Consider the following 17,870-nt stretch of genomic DNA (forward strand, 5'->3'; position numbering starts at 1 on the left):
ATTATCTAGATGTCGTTTCTGTATCAAGCGATTCCCATATCATGTAGGATATTAATTTCAATTTAATTTAAGAATCATTATATTTATATTATACACGTGTATTTTATAATTTATTGAAAATAGCTAGAAAATTTATTACATAATGTTAAATAATTTATTGAGTAAGATACCGTAAAAATGATATTTTAATTTTTACTGTCAGAATTTAAAATAATTATTTTAATCGCGTGCGTGAAAGAAAACCAAGTTTTATTACTATATTTTTATTATATAAATATTTTCATTGAATTTTTTCGGACTTGCTTATAAAATTGACATTTGAAAGTATTATTAAAATTATATTGTTTATGTATATGTATATATATAAAATGAAAGATGCGGTGAAATAATTAGTCTCGTTTTTTGAGAACCTCATTAGATACAGGGCGAATGCGCCACAGCACTTACCTACATAGCGGTATTGCTTTTTTTTTAAAAGCAGTAGTGTCAGAGATCTTGGTCTAGCAAGTACCGTCTTCATTTCGTATTTCGAATTCATCCGTTTACACTTCTTACTAAATTTCAAATAAAATATTAATTATTTAAGTCAGAAGAACAAAAAAGAAAGCGTAACAACCTTTTACCGAAGAAGTGCGAAATAAATATTTTCTGCAGTTATTTAAAAAGGAAGGAAATAAAGATTTAATAAAAATTAAATTAAATCCGAAATTTAGAAGAAATGTATAGTGTTCATATGACACCGGGTAGATCTTCCGATAAACAGGGAACTTCAAAAAATGTGGATACTGAAGTGGGAGTATATAAAAATCGAAGAAAGGAATCAATACCCGTTAAGGTCTTCAATTATTTGAAAACACAAATGCAAACAGAAGGTATTTCGAGTAAGTGAACTTGATTACAATTTTGTTGAAGAAAATAAATCATAGTAATGATCACGTATTAAAAACGACTTATTATTATTTAATAAACATTACATTATCAAAAATTAGAAACTTTATAATGAATTATTTTCTCTTTTTTTTATTATACATTAGTGCGAGTAAGGTTTTAAGTAAATGTTTTATTAGACGTTTAAATTTGTGATGCTTGTTATTTATTTTTTAATAAAATATATAATGATATACATATTTATCGGGGATAAAGAAAATTAACGGAAGAAAAATTTTTTATTTTATTCTCTCTTTGTTTCATTTCTAATGAATTTCTTGAAGTACTCTTTTTTATGATTATTAATCTTTCGCCTTCGTTTCTTTATCCTCGTTTTATAAAAAAAAATTGCATGTTTTTCTGTGTATGCTCGATATACTCTTTTTTGCCAGAATTGTATTCTTATAAATACTAACTTAAGAAAATCAGAATCCTACTTTTTTCGGGCTTTTAATAACAATATATTGTTTTAATAATTAACATTAATATTAACATTATATTAACACTTTCATTTAAGTGAAAAAATAGTTTTACATGATCGTTCAACATAATGAATCTTTTTTTTTTCAACAAGATTAAACAAGATAATATAATCTCCTATTGATCATGTTGGACTTTGCATTATATTCTTAAATATATAAATAATGTGTAATTACCTTTTTTCATAATGTGTAATTATTTTTTTTTTATAAATTACATAATATCAATATTTTTCTTATCTCTTCTCTTTTCTGATAATGATACATACAATTTTATGCGCTACTAAGAATACAATTTTCTTTTATCGACTTTAATTTTTAGAAGAATCATCTGTTTGACTATCCAATGGTTCAGTATTTATCACTGAAAATAAACAATCTGAAACTTCAATCTTTAAATCCTCACATATATTTACATCCTTTTCGGCTGTCATTTCGTAATTCGAATAATTATTCGGCCAAACTTCGGAGATCGAATCTTCGCTTTCCGCAATTTCACTTTTTGCATCATCCACAACTGATTCTCTTATATCAGAATTACTATTTGACATCGGCGTGTATAGTATCCGAGACTCATCCATAGTTTCCCTAATTTTAGTTTGTAAATTAGCCATTCGCATCCCGGACGAAGTATCATTGTAGAGTAACCAACACGGAGAAAAGGAATGTTGCCTATATTCTGCAACAAATTTCTTTTTTTGGGAGCAAGTTACACTTGATGAGACTGGTGTATGTGTAACAATAGGGGCTATGTAACAATATACACAAGATGTCTGATCTAATTTTGACAAATCTATACGTTTAGTATTAATGAAATTCAAAATATTTTCTAAAAAAGAATCTGAAGGCATCTTAGAGTTTTTTTTTGGCCAAAATGGATCTAGTATTTCTAAAAATATGAAAAATATTAAAATGTATTTTTTTTTTTGCATTTAATATATAATTTTGAAATAATAGTACATACCATTTGTTTGTAATTTTTCTGACATATTAGACATATCCCTATGAACATTGGATTCTGTTTGCACTATGGAATTACAATTTTGTTCAGATTGTCCCACATTTTCAGATAATGGAATGGTTCCTTGATTATTGTGTGAGCAAGAGTATTCATGTGATAGATTAGAACTATAGTTATTGTTAGAAAATGTTTGGGCAGTAGATCCATATGTTTCTTGATCTGTATTTGCATTTGAGAAAGAATGCATATACTGCAAATATTCTCCAGTAGTTTCTGTACTACATTTAATTAAATTTTGTAAATAATATGTATTATTGCAGTCAGATTGCACCTGAGGAATAATGTTTGTGTCACAATATTGATTATCTTCTAATGGATCCAAGTTCAATAAATTTTGATTGGAATTGTACGGATGTACAGTTTCTGCCATTCGATACTGACATGTTAAACTTTCATCATTTATGGGTTTGTTTAAAGCATCAGATCCTATATTATCATAATACATAGTTTGAAATATTTTTGATGATTGGACATCTGATGTTGGACAGTTGTTATCTGAGGCATTCATAACATTAGTAATAGTCCAATTTTCATAGTCTTGATGCATAACGACATTTGTGTTAGGATATTTATATTGACTAACATTTTCATTTGTTAAAACATTTGAAATTTGTTGACCAATTTCTTCAACATTTTTAACAAAAGTTGGTTCATTTAAAAAATATTCCCCCTTTATACCACTCAGAAGACCATAACACTCTGTATTGTTTTCCAAAATTTCCTCATTATCTTGATTATCTGATTCAGCAGTTAAAGTATCAGAATTATCTAACAAATTGTTGGATTGATATTGTTCCACTGACAAAAATCTGCCAAATACAGGACTAGCTATTTCTCCCAAATTTGCACCAACTGGTGCTTGTAACATTTTTTTAAGAAGTATAGGTCCTTGCACATTGTTATCTTCTAATGTTTGATATTCTACATTGTCATTTGGTTGATATACAGATGAATCTACATTATTAACAGGAACTATATTAGACTTATTATAGTCACTAATATCCAAAGAACCTTTTTGCACATCAGATGAAATTGTTGCTGTTCTTAGATCCACTATGGTTGAGTCCTGTATCTGATTATTATTTGCATCATATGTTTGAAATTCTCTCTGTATTCTCTTTATTAAGAACTGTTTAAATTCTTCATAATGAGGGATTCTGTTGTCATCATCTCTATTTGTGATCTCTTCTTCTGCCCCTACCTAAGGACATAACATTACATTTTACATTTTATATTATACTTTATTTAAAAATTTTCAACTATTCTATACATCTCTTTATTGACAGTTTCTTTAAAAATGAAATTATTAACAGCACAAAATACAAAATTTTCAATAAAATTGATTGATGATCGATCTATAGAATTATTCATGTTCGATATATAATATTCTGTCTCAAGCGTCATCGATCAATTTTCGAGACGAATGTGAGATTTCACGATGCAATATTTAAAGTTCTTTCTTTTCAACTTTGGATGTGCATTAAAGCAACGAAACTATGAATGAAAATCAACTCACCCACTGATAAGGTGGTTGCTGCTGCGGACAGTAATAATCATCGGCCATAGCGTAATCAGGACTATGTAATGGTGTGGAGGTTAACGCGAGTTTCCCGGCTTTGACTTTTCTCACTTTCCTCTTACGATTCTGCTTAAGATCTTGCAATAGCCTGCCAACTTCATTTTCATTTCCGCCTTTCGCGGCTTGCAACACTTTAACCAGTAATTTCTTCTACGGTCAGAAATCGTAATCGATCGTTCAAAAATCAATTTACTTGTCGTTTCAGGAAAAAGAATTAAGGTAATAGGAACAAGTATGTAAAGTTTCTTATTGAAACTTCTAACGATAAATCAATTACCTTTATGTTACCTGGTACTCGGTATCGAAGAGCTAACGCTTGTAATTCCTTGTATGATAAACTTGAAATATCGTTGCCGTTCATTTTTAAATGTAAAGCAACCCGGCAAGCAATCCTTCCCTCAGTACTCATACATTTCTGATATGGCCGATAGAAAAATTCGTCTGCTAACCGAATTACGCGGTTCTGTTTAATTCAAAAGTTTATTTAACCGAAAGTCAGATTCATATGAAAGTTATCTATCGTTATCAAACCGGCTTCCTTTCAAAGATCATTCTCATCTTGATCGCGAAAGGTTTCAAAGTGATTTTTCACTTTAATGTATTTCTATTTGTTGTTAAATTATTTTTCCAAAATTTATCCAAAACTTTACGTATGTTTTAGTGTAAAAAAAATTATAAAGAGCGAAGAAGTAAAACAAGTGGCTATGTATTATCTTATGCTCTCCTTTATTTATCTACATGTTAACAATTACACGCTCCTTTGTCACTAGAACGATTCCTTTGACAAGAAGTGCTATTATCCTGCCATCTATAAATCATAATTTTACGATCTTATCCTACCGATCGATAACACTGCTGATTTCGCTATTCACGTGAATAATTCAGTTGGTTGTCTAAATTTTCATGGATTTATAGTATTTTCAATTGACTCACTGACAAGGTTTGACATAGTTTCACCGCTGTGTTTATCGGCGATCGGCATAAACCGTAGTAATTGGTCTGCATTTACAATGATGTTTTTGGCTTGGTTTCAACTCGGTAATAAGACCTTTCCCTATTCCGTAGCGTATTTATAGTATTAAAGCTCGCGATGCATTAAATATTTTCTCTTTTCCGAATATTTCCCGAATAACGTACGATCTTATTATATTTGTTGTGAATAAACCGTAGATATTTATTTAGAAATTTATATTAATACAAACACGATTGAAAAAACAGGATCTATATAGAAATTTCCTCTGTTTCTAAATACTACAAGGGGCACTTGGATCTTTTATTATATACACCTTACGCGCATTTTTATGGTTTTAAGTTTTCTATAAATGTGTATAAAAATTCATAGCTCAATTCATAAGGAAAGAGTACTCGTGATGGGATGGATAAGTAAGTAGTATATTCAACGCATGCATCCACGCTCAGTAGAAAAGTGATTCATAGTCAGACGCGCTTAATGCATTTCGTAATGCTATACGAAAGTATACAAGAATGTAACTGCATTTTGTACGTGCATAAAATATGTAAGAAGATATCTCTTTATGCCTTATGATTTTATAACTTTTACGTAACTTTTTATAACTTATACACTGTTTTTAAAATCTTTATCATAGAAGAACGAAGAGATGGACTTTTTTCGGTCTTCTTTCATCTCGTAACAAAGTTCAGTACTTTTGCTTGGCTTTTGTTCCGAGTGAAATGACCATTCTATAGAATCCTCTTGTACGACAATTAAATTATCTTGCCATTTTAACGTTTGCCATTGAGACAAGTTGTCCGTTCAGCAAATTAATGGATCAAATTCAATATATTTTAGATTATTTTATTGCTCTCTTGAAAGAGAGAAAAAAATTGGCAAGGGTGGAATTTTAAAACGAAAACCCGTTTGATCGGAAATTTTTGCATGCACGCGAACGAATGCCGTATTTTATATGATGAAAGCTAAAGTCTTTCAAGTGAAAGAGATTTTAAATCAGTCTGACATTCAGGTGTCAGATTTTATGTAAAATATGGTTGGGAAAAAGAGTGTGGACTTGCGCGAAGGCAGGTACACCCCGTGCTTTTGCGTGGCAGCTTCAGTGTATCAGCGCGAGGGCCGCGCACATCGTTACCGAGTCCCGCGGCTGAGTTACGTTAGTCAGTCGTGGAGCATCGATCGGCGAATTACAAGTGCACGCGTCGATCGGATTCGAACGGCCGGCCACGGAGACGAACGAGACCACATCGCGGAGAGCCGTGAGAAGGGAAACGACGAAAAAAAGAAGAGAAAGAGAGAAGGGCGAAAGGAAGAAAGCAAATCTCTGTTGTACAGCGGTTCAGGTTGGGTAATCAAGTTTGAAAGGAAATATCAGAAGAGATCGTTAGATCGATCGTTCGATCGAAGCGACGACGAGATCGCAGTCGCGATCGTACGCTTGTAAATCGGCAACGGACCGGTGTTTGCGGTCAATGAAGGCACGTAAGAGCCGCGAGAAAAGTAAGTTCACCAATCATACAGGCCGACTGTAGTGCCGCTCGAGTTTCCTCTCCGATAATCGGTGCAGGCCAGTCGATACGCCGTGGAAAGAGATCCTCCTTGAGACGAAGGGATTGACACAGCCCAGGCCCGAACGAAACCTCCCCCTTTATCGCGACTTAACCGTACGTTGCGGTGTGTCAGTGCTAACAGCTGCCAAAGATGCAACGGCAAGGTGCGAGACTCGCTCAGACAGAGAGAGAAAGAATAACAATTCTCCTCCTTGTTTTGCCCCGTTGACGACTCCTCTTTTGAGAGATAGCACCTTGGAATACATATACATATATATATGCATTCATACGACTTGTCGTAGTTGGTCCGCTTAGGGAACCGACCGATGCGACCACGCTCTCTATTGCCTCTCTAAACGTCGCGTCTCTTTCTCACCTTCTTTCCATCTCTTTCTCGCCTTCTCTCTCTTTCTCTCTTTTCACTTGCGTATACAAACGCAGATCTCCAGATCTCGCGCTGTCGTTTTTAATCGACAAATGCTCTGAAAGCGGAATCGCAAAGTGGGGTGGATACAGGGTAGGAGCTCTCCCGTTGCTATGGTGACCCCGGATGCCCGGGACCAGAGCTGCTAGTGGAATTACACAGTGCAGAGGCATACACGTCTATAATGTGTATAATATAAAAGCCAAGTTTGAAAGCGCACGGCCGTGTTTTAGACGATTCTCGACCGACAACGGTGCGCCCGACATGTTTTTTTTCTCCCCTCCGAAAGCCTTCCTTTTCTTTTCTTTTCTTTTTTTTTTTTTCCTTTTCTTCTTCGACTCGTTTCAATTAACTACCCCCCTTTTTTAGCAGACGTAGTCGCAAGACGTAGAATGCAAACATCCCTTTCTGTATTGATCCTTCAGCCCAGCTTTACAGCTTCTTCGGTCTTTCGATCATCTCTCTTTAACAGAATTAATATTCATTCGTACCTTACATAGTTCAGTGATCGTAATTTTAGCAGCGATCAATGGGAAGCTTCTACCTTAGTCGCAAACAAGCCAGATGACATTTTTCGCTAACTTGGAACATGAATCGAACGTTCTTTTCTTTTTAGTTTGCATCAAGTATACGTAGAATACGACACGGGAAACAGCATGATAACATTGATATGACAAAATTGCGATTAGCGATTTTTTAACGATTCATTACGGTTTATTTGAAGCTTTCCCCCCCACGGAGCTTTTATGTTCCCGCGTTATGATCGCGTGTAATTTCGAAAGAAGCGTTAATTGGAACGGTTCGCTTGGTCGTTTTCAACTAATGATCCGAAGCATGTATAAAGGGGAATAATTGCATGATAGGTGGACACGCGTGAATTCATGTATCGTTCAAAAGTATCCAGATACTTGCCTATTTTTGACAAGATATATTTTCGCGATTTTCACTGCGAAACGACGAATCAACAGTGACTTTATTCTCCTCCAGATAAACGAAATTGTAACATCTTTAATTTCTGTTCGACACATTTCAATTTTTTTGTGTCAAATTCTAAATTGTTGAAAGAAAAAAAACTTCTGGCGTTAGTGCAACGGTAGTAAAATGGACTATTGCGATAGTTTCGATAATCAACGCGGTGCACTTTGATTAAAAAACGCAATTACGATAAATCGAACGAGTGTTCAAACATTAATGTAAATTCGATAACAAAATTGCTCAATGTGTTCTGACATATGGCAACATGTACATATAATACTTTGAAAGAACGGTGCGGCGTGTTTGTAAATTCACTGATCGATACATAGATTAAAAGGCAACTTGTGGAATTCGCAAGTGTCCAACAATAGGTGAACGCGTGCCAGTATCGCGATCGTCTCTCACCCTAGTTGTAACATTTCCGTAAATAAAGTAGTAGTACGTATATTACTAGTAGCAGTGTACAGTCTCTTGTAGAGTATGTTGGTAGAATGTCGATTGTTAGGTACTTCCAATTGATTAGGTGCATTTGTATAGAGATTGCAACTACTTTTTTAGAGCTCGATCTCTCCCTCTGTACGCTGTAGTGTTGGGTTGCGCTTTCGTTTGATCTTGAATTTTATTTCCGACGGCGGCGATTATATTTATAGCGCTTCGCGTTAATGAATATCGATTTTACGTAGCGCCACTTCGATATGAAACGTGTCTAGACGGCATCTGTGTGTCGGAATGAAAATTTTCGCCCACGAGCCAGCATACGCGAATCAGGATTTAATGCCCTTACCCCTGCAACGAAAGCGACTACTCGATGCTGCGTCAGTCGATTGATCTGATTTAATCTAATCTTCGAACACGAAGTATAGTGTTTCATCGATCTGTCGATTCACCCGAAACCTGTTGACTCTTAGCGATCTTTTTTTTCTATCTCTCTATCTTCATTCCACGCATCTTTCCATCGTCGATAAGCGACGAAAAGGATGGAATCGTGCGAATAATTCTATATATATATATATATATACACACACATATATATATCCCCAAGTAAAACACGATCTTCGTTGAGATCTTTGTTTTTGGATAAACTTTGGACAAGGAATTTGCAAATTCATTTTTCTGCTGAAATTTTTGTCGTGCTCGCAATTTGCTCGAAACGCTGTTTCGAATGAAATCTTTGCCCGTGCAAGGAACGTTTGCAGCCGACTCTGATTGCAAATCTGATCCGAGAATGTTTTACCTGGGCAATTATATTCTTCCTATTGTCTTTCGCTCACGAGTTCTCCGCCTGCAAGCCTATGCACCTGTACATCTCCAGGTATTTCATCCGTCTTGGCAATGCGCGCACTGTCTCCCGTAGAATCCCCGTATTTGCCGACTGGGAGTGTAGGCAGGTTGCCTGGGGATATCAGCCGTGTTATCTTCTCGGGCACCCGGCGTATCTTCTCCCGTGTAATTAACGTTCATTGAGCTCGTTGCACCCTATCTCGTAAGTAGACACGCGCCATCTCCTCTCCTGCCTGCTAGTGAGAGAGGAGAAATGGCGTTTCTCCCTTAGCCTGGTGTAGAGGAAGAAGCACTTTAATCAAAGGTGAGAGGGGAGTATCTCGAACGCGTGGTACAGTCTTAGGAGTGAAGCGCCTATTGGCAAACTTACAGAGGGCGAACTTGAAGAACTCGGGGGCGTTTTAGGGGGTTCCACCGCCGGTGCGCTTGCCCTCGGCGGCAGGCACAAGCCGGAAGAGCTCTCCACATTGGCGGCCAATACCAGGTTCTCCAGGAAAGAGATACAGCTTATCTATCGCGGATTCAAGCAGGAATGTCCTACGGGTCTCGTCGACGAGGAGGCTTTCAAGCAGATCTTTTCACAGTTTTTCCCTCAGGGAGGTAAGTGACAAAAATCAATTCTCTCACGATTCAAATCTCTCGATTTATATGAGGAAAGAAAAGGTTTTTTTTTTTTTAATTAATTATAATAAAAATAGAAATGTTACATCGTTCCATGAGAAATATCGTAATCATCTGTGTAATTTTAAACGTAAAAATTTCCTTGATAAGTTTCGAATCTTTCTTTTGAAAGATTATCAAGATTGACACAATATATTTACTGCTTCGAGATTCCCTACTATTTAATATGATGTGACTTTTTATCATTTTCTGTTATTATTTAATAATATCTTAGAGCACGAAAGAATTGCAAGAACGATGAAATCTTTCGAATCTTCTAGATGCCAGCCAGTACGCCCACTATGTCTTCAACACCATGAAGAGAAAACCGTCTGGGAAAATAAGCTTCGAGGTAAGAAATATTTTAGAGGCAACGCGTGCGTTTCATTCGAGTCATCACCTCAGTTTGTAGTTTGACAGTTGCGTTTCATCGTGTTCAGGAATTTCTGACCATCTTGTCGAAAGTTTCGAGAGGATCGGTGGAGGAAAAACTTCAGTGGATATTTGGGCTTTACGACCTCGATGGAGACGGACTGATCAGTAAAGAGGAAATGCTGGACGTGGTTGGTTCAATCTATGAGATGTTGGGTCGTTACACTCAGCCACAAATAGTTGAGCCGCATTTGGCTGCTCGAGAACACGTCGATCGTATTTTCCACGTGAGTAAATGCGATCGATCTTGCATATATCACGTGTATACATATGTAAAGATATTCGATGATTTGTTGAAATTCTCTCTCTCTCTCTCTCTCTCTCTCTTTTTTTTAAATTAATGGTATTAACAGCGTGGCTGAATAATTTTTTATTCTCAGTTGATGGACGCAAATAAAGACGGCGTGGTGACAATCGAGGAATTAGTACAGTGGTGTTCCAAGGATGAACAACTCTTGCGGAGTCTCGACACTCTCGACACTGTCTTATGAGATCTTTGCGATTATTTATTGTAACCCTTACACAATCCCCAAGAAATTTGTCAGAAATTTCCCTGAAAATTGTGACGCAACGTTCGTACGAGTTCCGTGGGTAATTTCTAGAAGTTCGATTCTAAATATTTAACGATTCACAGAGGAAATTGAGTCTCGATCGAAAGTGCTCGTCGAACGTTGTCTGTAAATATGTATTTACCCTTCCTACCCAGTCTTTCAAGCGTGTTATCGAATGCACGATGAAATTAACAGTATTATCAGACATCATATGTACAATTCCTTCTCGCATCGCGCACGTAATCCTTAGGCACTTAACAGATTATTCGATTGTTGTCGCGCGATCGTGTAAATTTTCAGAAAAATATTTCAGCTACGGGAGAAAAAAAAAAAAAAAAAAAAAATGAAGAAGACGAAGCTTGTTCTATTTCATTGGCGCGGATTCGATATAATTCAGAGGGAACTGTCAGGTGGTAGGTAACGCGGAATTGTTACTTAAAATCGACGCGTCGGGAACACAAGTCGGTCTCCAGATTCGTTAAAACGGAGACTGAATTCTATATTCAAACGTAATATCTATATCTTTGGTAAAGAATGGATTTTAACGATTTTACCACCGATTATGCTAATAACATTTCTCCGCAAAATTCGCAAAGCGAAATAATCTATAATACGTATTTCCTAAACGTCTATATTTCTTCTAAACTCCACTTTTCCTCCATTTCGCGAGTTGATGAAAAATTTGATGCTCGTCCTTTTAGATGAGGTTTTCGTACGATGCAGAAGTACGAAAGTAGTTTCACTTTTTCCCGACCGTTAATAAATTATGTCTAAATACGAGAATAATGTGTAAGTACGTACTTCGATACTGACCACCGTTGTGGCGGTCAAGTGCGATTTAAAGATATTTTCAAGGAGCTTCGACTATTGTCCATCGTTCGGGTCGTTTTCGTGTCTTGTTATCTTTGCAGCGAATGATTTAGCTACAGAGATTCATCCGAAACTTTTACATTCTACAGATAAAAAGGAAATTACGTCTATGGCTATTACAGATAATAATAAGCGTTCAGGACAAGGAATTGGAGTAGGGAAGAGACAGAGTTTATTCAGAGTTTATTCCGAGTTTCAAGATCGTTAGATTCAGGCATATGCGAATAACGTTTGACAATCGTTTTAATCTTACCTCTCGTACGTGTGAACGTACGAATATAGACGTTTCCTTCGATCTCGCCTTATGCTCTTGAATATTTCCAGACACGTTGGAAACATGGCAAGAATTGTAAGGTCCACAAATCGATACCTTAGTTACATAAACTTATTGATAAAACATTCGCATATGTCTACCCTCTTTATAGATTGTAGATTTAACGATACCTCCAAAGACCCATGTACGATGGAAAACGTAGTTAGTGACCCGTTAATAGCGTATCGTAGTACCCTCGACCAATTTAAGAGAAACGTGGTCCTCTAAGATCAACGCCTCGTGTGATTCTCTCGTACCTTATTATATTTATTATTACTATCACATAAAAGAGTATTGTTATCAATCTTACTACTTGTCTTCTATCAAATTGAAGCAAGATAATTGCGCGTGAAACTGTTGAGCGCACATTCGAGATATTCTAAATCTTACGCGTACAAATGTCATCGAATTTGTTGAATTTCTCAAGTTTATTAAAAAAGTGCATATTATATTATATTCGAGAAGATGTGATCTGAGAATGTTATCATGCGAATATAAAAAAAAGATCGATTCGACGTTTATACATTCGATCGTTCTGATAGGGTGCGCAATCTATTATAGATCAGCGCATCCTATAACGAAATGTTTGTTATATCAGTTCCAATTCAGGAATCGATTTTTTTTTTCTTTTTACTGATTAGTAGACCGTATATCTATATAAATTATACACTTACATTTATAGGTGTATGTATATGGCTGTTTGACTTGAATATCTTCGTTATTTCTTTAATGACGGACACGTTATCGAAGCAATAATGATATGACTTCAAGATTCGACATTTTCTGCGATATTTATATATTTCTGCTCAATCGTAATGGTTTTCTTTTGAAGGTATTGAAGAAAACAGTTTGTATTGAATAAAATTATATTTCAGTTCGTTTCTATTATATGTACATATTAAAGGATCACAATTGTCTATTAAAATAAGATCGGTACTAATCATTTTTCTTTTAATTAACGTTATGAATTGTATATGAAATAAATATAATTATAATTACGAAATACAATATACGATTAAATTTTTTTTTTTCGTAGCAAACCTGAATTTTCATTGTTAATTTTTCTCACGTCCTCACACAGTTTTAATTATTTAATATGATCCTATTATCCTAGAATAACATTGTGTAATGTATGTTACAATTTTAATAATTTTGCATATGATATCTGGTTTTTAACTTTTTTTTTTCTTTCACTTTTAATAATACATATCAAATTTTTTTGCATTACGTACTTCTGGGTTAGTGGCGCTGCAGTGTTATGACTTGTGTATAGGATATGCAATATCGTCATTCGATATAGTTTGTTTCTTGTATTTAAAGTTAGCTTAGAAAAATCGTTATCGATGTTTCAGTTTGATAAATGAGAAAGCACGCTTTGGATTACATGTTCTGCGAGAAACATTTTTTTAACATTTTTGTAGAACGCATTATAAAAAGACTTTTAATATAACATCCATCATGTCATATAGTATACTATGCAATAATTATGTATTTTTTATTTGTAACGCAAGTATTTGCAGTTATCTCTAAAGGTATATTTCCGAAGTTCTGAATAATTCGATGCCAAAATTAACACAGGAAGAAAAATGGTGCGAATAAAGTGGTCCTTAACCAAAGCGCCTAATATTCTTAAGTAAGTAATGGAAAACAATGAAGAAAAGATATTTTATTTGTTTGAGAATACACTATAATATATTTTATTGCCTTTAGATTTAATTTAAAACAAAAATGGTGGCGTCTTCAAATCATTATAAAATCTTTATTTTATAATGAATTTTTAAATTGGAGTTACATTTGCGACATACTCCTGGAACCAATGTTTTGGTTTGTAGAAAATTTTACTGCTTGTTTAGGTCCAGTGAGTATTTTTACAATCTTTACTAGTTTCGTTCATGTTGTGATTTGTTGATTCACATTTTTATATGAATCTTATAAGAGAAATTATTATTGTTCACAATGTATTTACTAAGTTTGACAGTTTACAGGTATTTGTAGTAATGGTAAGCCTTTTAACTGCAAGTATCGTGTACATTGCATATTACATTGGTTTACCATATTGGTGGGAAAAAAGTCCATCGATGACAATAATCCTCTTAGTGATTGGAAACTGGTTATTAGTAAATGTATGTTTTCATTATTATAAGGGTGTAAATGTTCCAGCTGGTTATCCGCCGGAAGGTGGTCTTATACCAGAGGCTGTGAGTATCTGTAAGAAATGTATTAAACCAAAACCACCCAGGACACACCATTGTTCTGTATGCAATAGATGTATTCTTAAAATGGATCATCACTGCCGTATCCTTTCAAATATATTGTCTAATATTTTAATATTTTCTTAAAATCCTATATATTTTCTAAATAAAGAAATAGCATGGTTAAACAATTGCGTTGGTCATTATAATCACAGACATTTTTTTCAATACATGGTTTTCACTGTACTTGGTATTTTATTCATAATGTTGTTTGGTGTGGAAATAGCATATCAAGAATTTTTTCCAGCACAAGAACCTGAATTAGATGGTCATCCAGTACGCATTAATAATTCTGAGATAATTCCTGTGGTAATTATTTTATTTGCAGAAAATAAGTTTATAATAATCAAGTAGAGGGCATTTTATTATTTATTTATATTACAGTCTGAATCGCTGGATCACCTAAGTGAAGAAGAATTAGCTGAAATAGCTAAACAAGCTGCAGATACAAATATTAAAGAATGGAAACGTCGACTTATAGTCTTTGCAGCACTAATTTGTGTAGCTACATTTGCAGCATTAGGAGCTCTGACATGGTGGCATGCAGGTCTCATTACTAGAGGAGAGACGAGTATAGAAGCACGTATAAATAGTACAGAAACACAAAAGTATAAAGCACTTGGTAAAATATATCAAAATCCATACAATTTTGGACCAAGACAAAATTGGAAGCTGTTTCTAGGTATAATTGGCAGGTAATTTGGAAGACCAAATATTTATTAATAAATATTTTACAATTATTTTACAATTATTATTATACATGGATTTGATATAGCAGAAGTTGGTGGCACATACTTTTTCCATCTAATCACGGACCATATGGAGATGGTCTTACATGGAAGACTATTCATGATACAAAAATATCTTGAGTATAATTTCTATGCCTAATAATGGCAATAGTTAAGTTACTGATGATGAAGTCATTTTTACAGATTTAAAAATCTAGTCATACTATACTACTACAGTTATATACTGCTATGTGCACATATTTCAAACGATATAATATTGTCTGAAAACTTTAATATCACTATAAAAAGAACATTCACTTTGTACATTAATAAGATTATTTGATATGTACATACATCAATCGATAATACTTTTATCAAACATCATTACATTTACTGTACATTTCTAAGCATTGTCAGTGTCAAATGCATTTTAAACTTTAATGTTTAAATCAGTCAAAATAATGCAAAAAATAAACAATTCTTTATCTTTGTAAAGTAAGATATTCATTTATAATACGAAACGAAATTTATGGCCAAACATTATCCTCAATCCAGTTGAGGTAGTGCGAAATTCTAGTATATATCCCGGGTGTATTGGGAATCGCACAACCTAATCCGAAACTAGTAATACCTAATAGTTGAAACAGACATTCATTTTTTGGATGCGGTATTTGCAGAGGACCTCCTGAATCTCCTTGACAAGTATCTTTTTTCCAACCTCGAGAATCTCCCGCACAGATCATACTTGGCATAATTCCATACGGCACTGTCATTGATTTATTGTACTTTATCGCACAAGCTATATGATCAATAATATCAAGAGAAGCCTTTTGCAATTGGTCACTTTGTTCCGGTATATCTGTAAGCATTAATAATTCATAGATATATTCTTTCAAAGAGATTTGTTTCCTTATTTTGGTAATGTCAATCTGACCAGAATCAGCAACACCCCAACCAGTGACCCATGCTTGCGCAGGTACAGTATCGTATTGTTCGTATAAACAAGCAGGTCTTATTTCATTATTAAAAACAACAACTGTATTTAACTTTACGAGAGCTATGTCAGCATACATAGCAGGAGGTTTGTAACTTGGATGACGCATTATCTTATTAATTGTAGTTGTGATACCTTGTGCATTATCTCTTAAATTATGCACACCAATACGGACGTCTGTAGGACTTCTGTTTTATAAAAAAAATAGTAGTAATTAGTAGTAAGATAGTAATAATTTCTACAGTAATAATAAATAAAATGAAACAATACTTTGGTCCATAAGTACAGTGTGCAGCAGTAAGTACCCATTCTGGAGCAATAAGAGTGCCACCACATGAAAAAGTAAATGACCCATCTGTAGTTTTTACACCGAGAGCAACCATGTGAGGAAAGTCTCCAGGAGAAGCATTAATACCTCCAATAACAAGACGATTTACTGTCTCACATTTTTTAGTATTTACTGTAATTATTTTTGAATTTTGACCCACCAAAGGCAATACCCCTGTTGTGTCCAAAAATTGTCTTCCATATTCTTCACATTCTAATAGAGTAAAATTAATAAAATATAAGAATAAATATAACAATAAAAGAAGTTGTCATTTATAAATATTTTATAGGTACTTACTAAGTTCTGACTTTGTTTTATCTGTGTCCAAATATGAATTTATTTCACTTGGAGCTATTGATATCTTGTCATTTTTTGCATTTTTATTGATATATGGACTATTTGTCTGAACTTCCTTGGGAATATCATTCATATTAAAACTACTTTGTAAGAAAATATTGCGAATGAAAACAGCTGCATTAACAGTATGATTCTCTGATGCTCTGCGTAGTTTGTTATTTACAGCTACATTAGCAGTATGATTCTTTGATGCTTTATGTGATTTATTATTTACAGCTACATTAGCAGTATGATTCTTTGATGCTTTATGTGGTTTATTATTTACAGCTACATTAGCAGTATGATTTTTCGATGCTTTATGTGATTTGTTATTTACTTCATCTAGTGCAATTGCAGAATTTGACAAGAAAGGATTCCTTTCATATTTTATATTTCCTTTTCGGTCCGGAAGAAATGGATTATTACCACTTAAACTCGGCGTGTTGGACTTTTTCTTTTTTGATTTTTCTAGAAACACATTCAACTATATTTATTTGCTATTTAAACAGATAAAAAAAAAAACTAACATTATACCATTTTAACGTGCGATCAGAAATGAAAAAACAATAAATAACCCTTCTCGAGAGGTTACATGCAAATGACTCGAAACAGAAAACACGTAAAATATGTAAAATAACAGAATTAACCTGGATTCTTCGTGGACACAATTAATATTATGCTAAATATTAAAAGTATGGTAAGAATGTTCAATCGAAGTATCATTTTTTTTATCAGCACAAAGGATATTTTCTTGTTCTTGAATTAAAATGGTCTTGAAGAAGGAAAATGACCATTTGTCTCGCTGATAGAATATTCCGTAGACAAATGATTTTCCTATCGCCGACGTCAGCTTCCTATTTATTATTTAATTTTAACGATTACTCAGTACGATTATAGAAAGACACGATCAAGAATAACACGAGTTCAACAGTTCAATCTATATAGACGCACACCGTCAATGTGTGTAACTCGAAATACCATGTGATTGGTTAATTTGTCACTTTGTGCATTCTGTCACGTGACTTTGCGGTAAGTCATAACATCTTAATCAACGTTTCTTTATCGTAGGGAAATTTTCCGGATAGTTACATTATTAATTTTTATATTGTCAATAGACATTTATTTCAATTTACATAACACAGAAACTCGTTGATTGGATAGAAATGAAGTCGTAATTACTTTAGACATTTCCTTAAAAAT

The 17,870-nt window shown here is 34.1% G+C and overlaps 4 protein-coding genes across 18 annotated transcripts; 2 read left to right on the forward strand and 2 right to left on the reverse strand.

Annotated features, from left to right (window-relative positions):
• Positions 1 to 484: 484 nt before the first annotated feature.
• Positions 485 to 13,981, forward strand: LOC122536348 (Kv channel-interacting protein 2-like). 8 transcript variants are annotated; one of them, XR_006308379.1, is made up of 6 exons: positions 485 to 881; positions 9,579 to 9,806; positions 10,148 to 10,218; positions 10,307 to 10,525; positions 10,679 to 11,088; positions 13,971 to 13,981. XR_006308379.1 is itself a non-coding variant. In XM_043668661.1 (6 exons), the coding sequence occupies exons 2-6, from the start codon at positions 7,077 to 7,079 to the stop codon at positions 10,787 to 10,789; spliced, it is 756 nt and encodes a 251-aa protein (XP_043524596.1). In that variant the 5' UTR covers positions 6,364 to 6,476; positions 6,544 to 7,076; the 3' UTR covers positions 10,790 to 12,394. The 8 variants fall into 8 exon arrangements, 7 of the variants coding, with proteins under 7 accessions (XP_043524592.1, XP_043524593.1, XP_043524598.1 ...); XM_043668661.1 differs by lacking the exons at positions 485 to 881; positions 13,971 to 13,981 and adding exons at positions 6,364 to 6,476; positions 6,544 to 7,203 and having other exon boundaries at positions 10,679 to 12,394; XM_043668657.1 differs by lacking the exon at positions 13,971 to 13,981 and having other exon boundaries at positions 10,679 to 12,394.
• On the reverse strand, positions 1,525 to 4,576 carry LOC122536338. Of its 3 annotated transcripts, none has more exons than XM_043668641.1 (4): positions 4,284 to 4,576; positions 3,944 to 4,156; positions 2,371 to 3,628; positions 1,525 to 2,085 (listed from the first exon to the last, which is right to left on the reverse strand). In XM_043668641.1, the coding sequence occupies exons 1-4, from the start codon at positions 4,413 to 4,415 to the stop codon at positions 1,718 to 1,720; spliced, it is 1,971 nt and encodes a 656-aa protein (XP_043524576.1). In that variant the 5' UTR covers positions 4,416 to 4,576; the 3' UTR covers positions 1,525 to 1,717. The 3 variants fall into 3 exon arrangements, with proteins under 3 accessions (XP_043524576.1, XP_043524575.1, XP_043524577.1); XM_043668640.1 differs by having other exon boundaries at positions 1,525 to 2,295; positions 4,284 to 4,575; XM_043668642.1 differs by lacking the exon at positions 3,944 to 4,156 and having other exon boundaries at positions 1,525 to 2,295.
• LOC122536346 (palmitoyltransferase ZDHHC16B) lies at positions 13,279 to 15,507 on the forward strand. 3 transcript variants are annotated; one of them, XM_043668653.1, is made up of 6 exons: positions 13,279 to 13,665; positions 13,743 to 13,890; positions 14,018 to 14,327; positions 14,403 to 14,593; positions 14,669 to 14,979; positions 15,060 to 15,507. In XM_043668653.1, exons 1-6 carry the CDS (start codon positions 13,619 to 13,621, stop codon positions 15,151 to 15,153), a joined length of 1,101 nt encoding a protein of 366 aa, XP_043524588.1. In that variant the 5' UTR covers positions 13,279 to 13,618; the 3' UTR covers positions 15,154 to 15,507. The 3 variants fall into 3 exon arrangements, with proteins under 3 accessions (XP_043524588.1, XP_043524589.1, XP_043524590.1); XM_043668654.1 differs by having other exon boundaries at positions 15,063 to 15,507; XM_043668655.1 differs by lacking the exon at positions 13,279 to 13,665 and having other exon boundaries at positions 13,751 to 13,890; positions 14,011 to 14,327.
• LOC122536343 (serine protease snake-like) lies at positions 14,984 to 17,869 on the reverse strand. 4 transcript variants are annotated; one of them, XM_043668647.1, is made up of 6 exons: positions 17,318 to 17,654; positions 16,855 to 17,138; positions 16,632 to 16,746; positions 16,277 to 16,547; positions 15,947 to 16,194; positions 14,984 to 15,871 (listed from the first exon to the last, which is right to left on the reverse strand). In XM_043668647.1, the coding sequence occupies exons 1-6, from the start codon at positions 17,391 to 17,393 to the stop codon at positions 15,540 to 15,542; spliced, it is 1,326 nt and encodes a 441-aa protein (XP_043524582.1). In that variant the 5' UTR covers positions 17,394 to 17,654; the 3' UTR covers positions 14,984 to 15,539. The 4 variants fall into 4 exon arrangements, with proteins under 4 accessions (XP_043524582.1, XP_043524583.1, XP_043524584.1 ...); XM_043668648.1 differs by having other exon boundaries at positions 17,008 to 17,138; positions 17,318 to 17,650; XM_043668649.1 differs by lacking the exons at positions 16,855 to 17,138; positions 17,318 to 17,654 and adding an exon at positions 17,850 to 17,869.
• Position 17,870: the final 1 nt, after the last annotated feature.

The sequence above is a fragment of the Frieseomelitta varia genome, unplaced genomic scaffold (genome assembly GCF_011392965.1).
Source record: "Frieseomelitta varia isolate USP_RPSP 00005682 unplaced genomic scaffold, Fvar_1.2 scaffold_822, whole genome shotgun sequence".
Classification (NCBI taxonomy): Eukaryota; Metazoa; Arthropoda; class Insecta; order Hymenoptera; family Apidae; genus Frieseomelitta; species Frieseomelitta varia.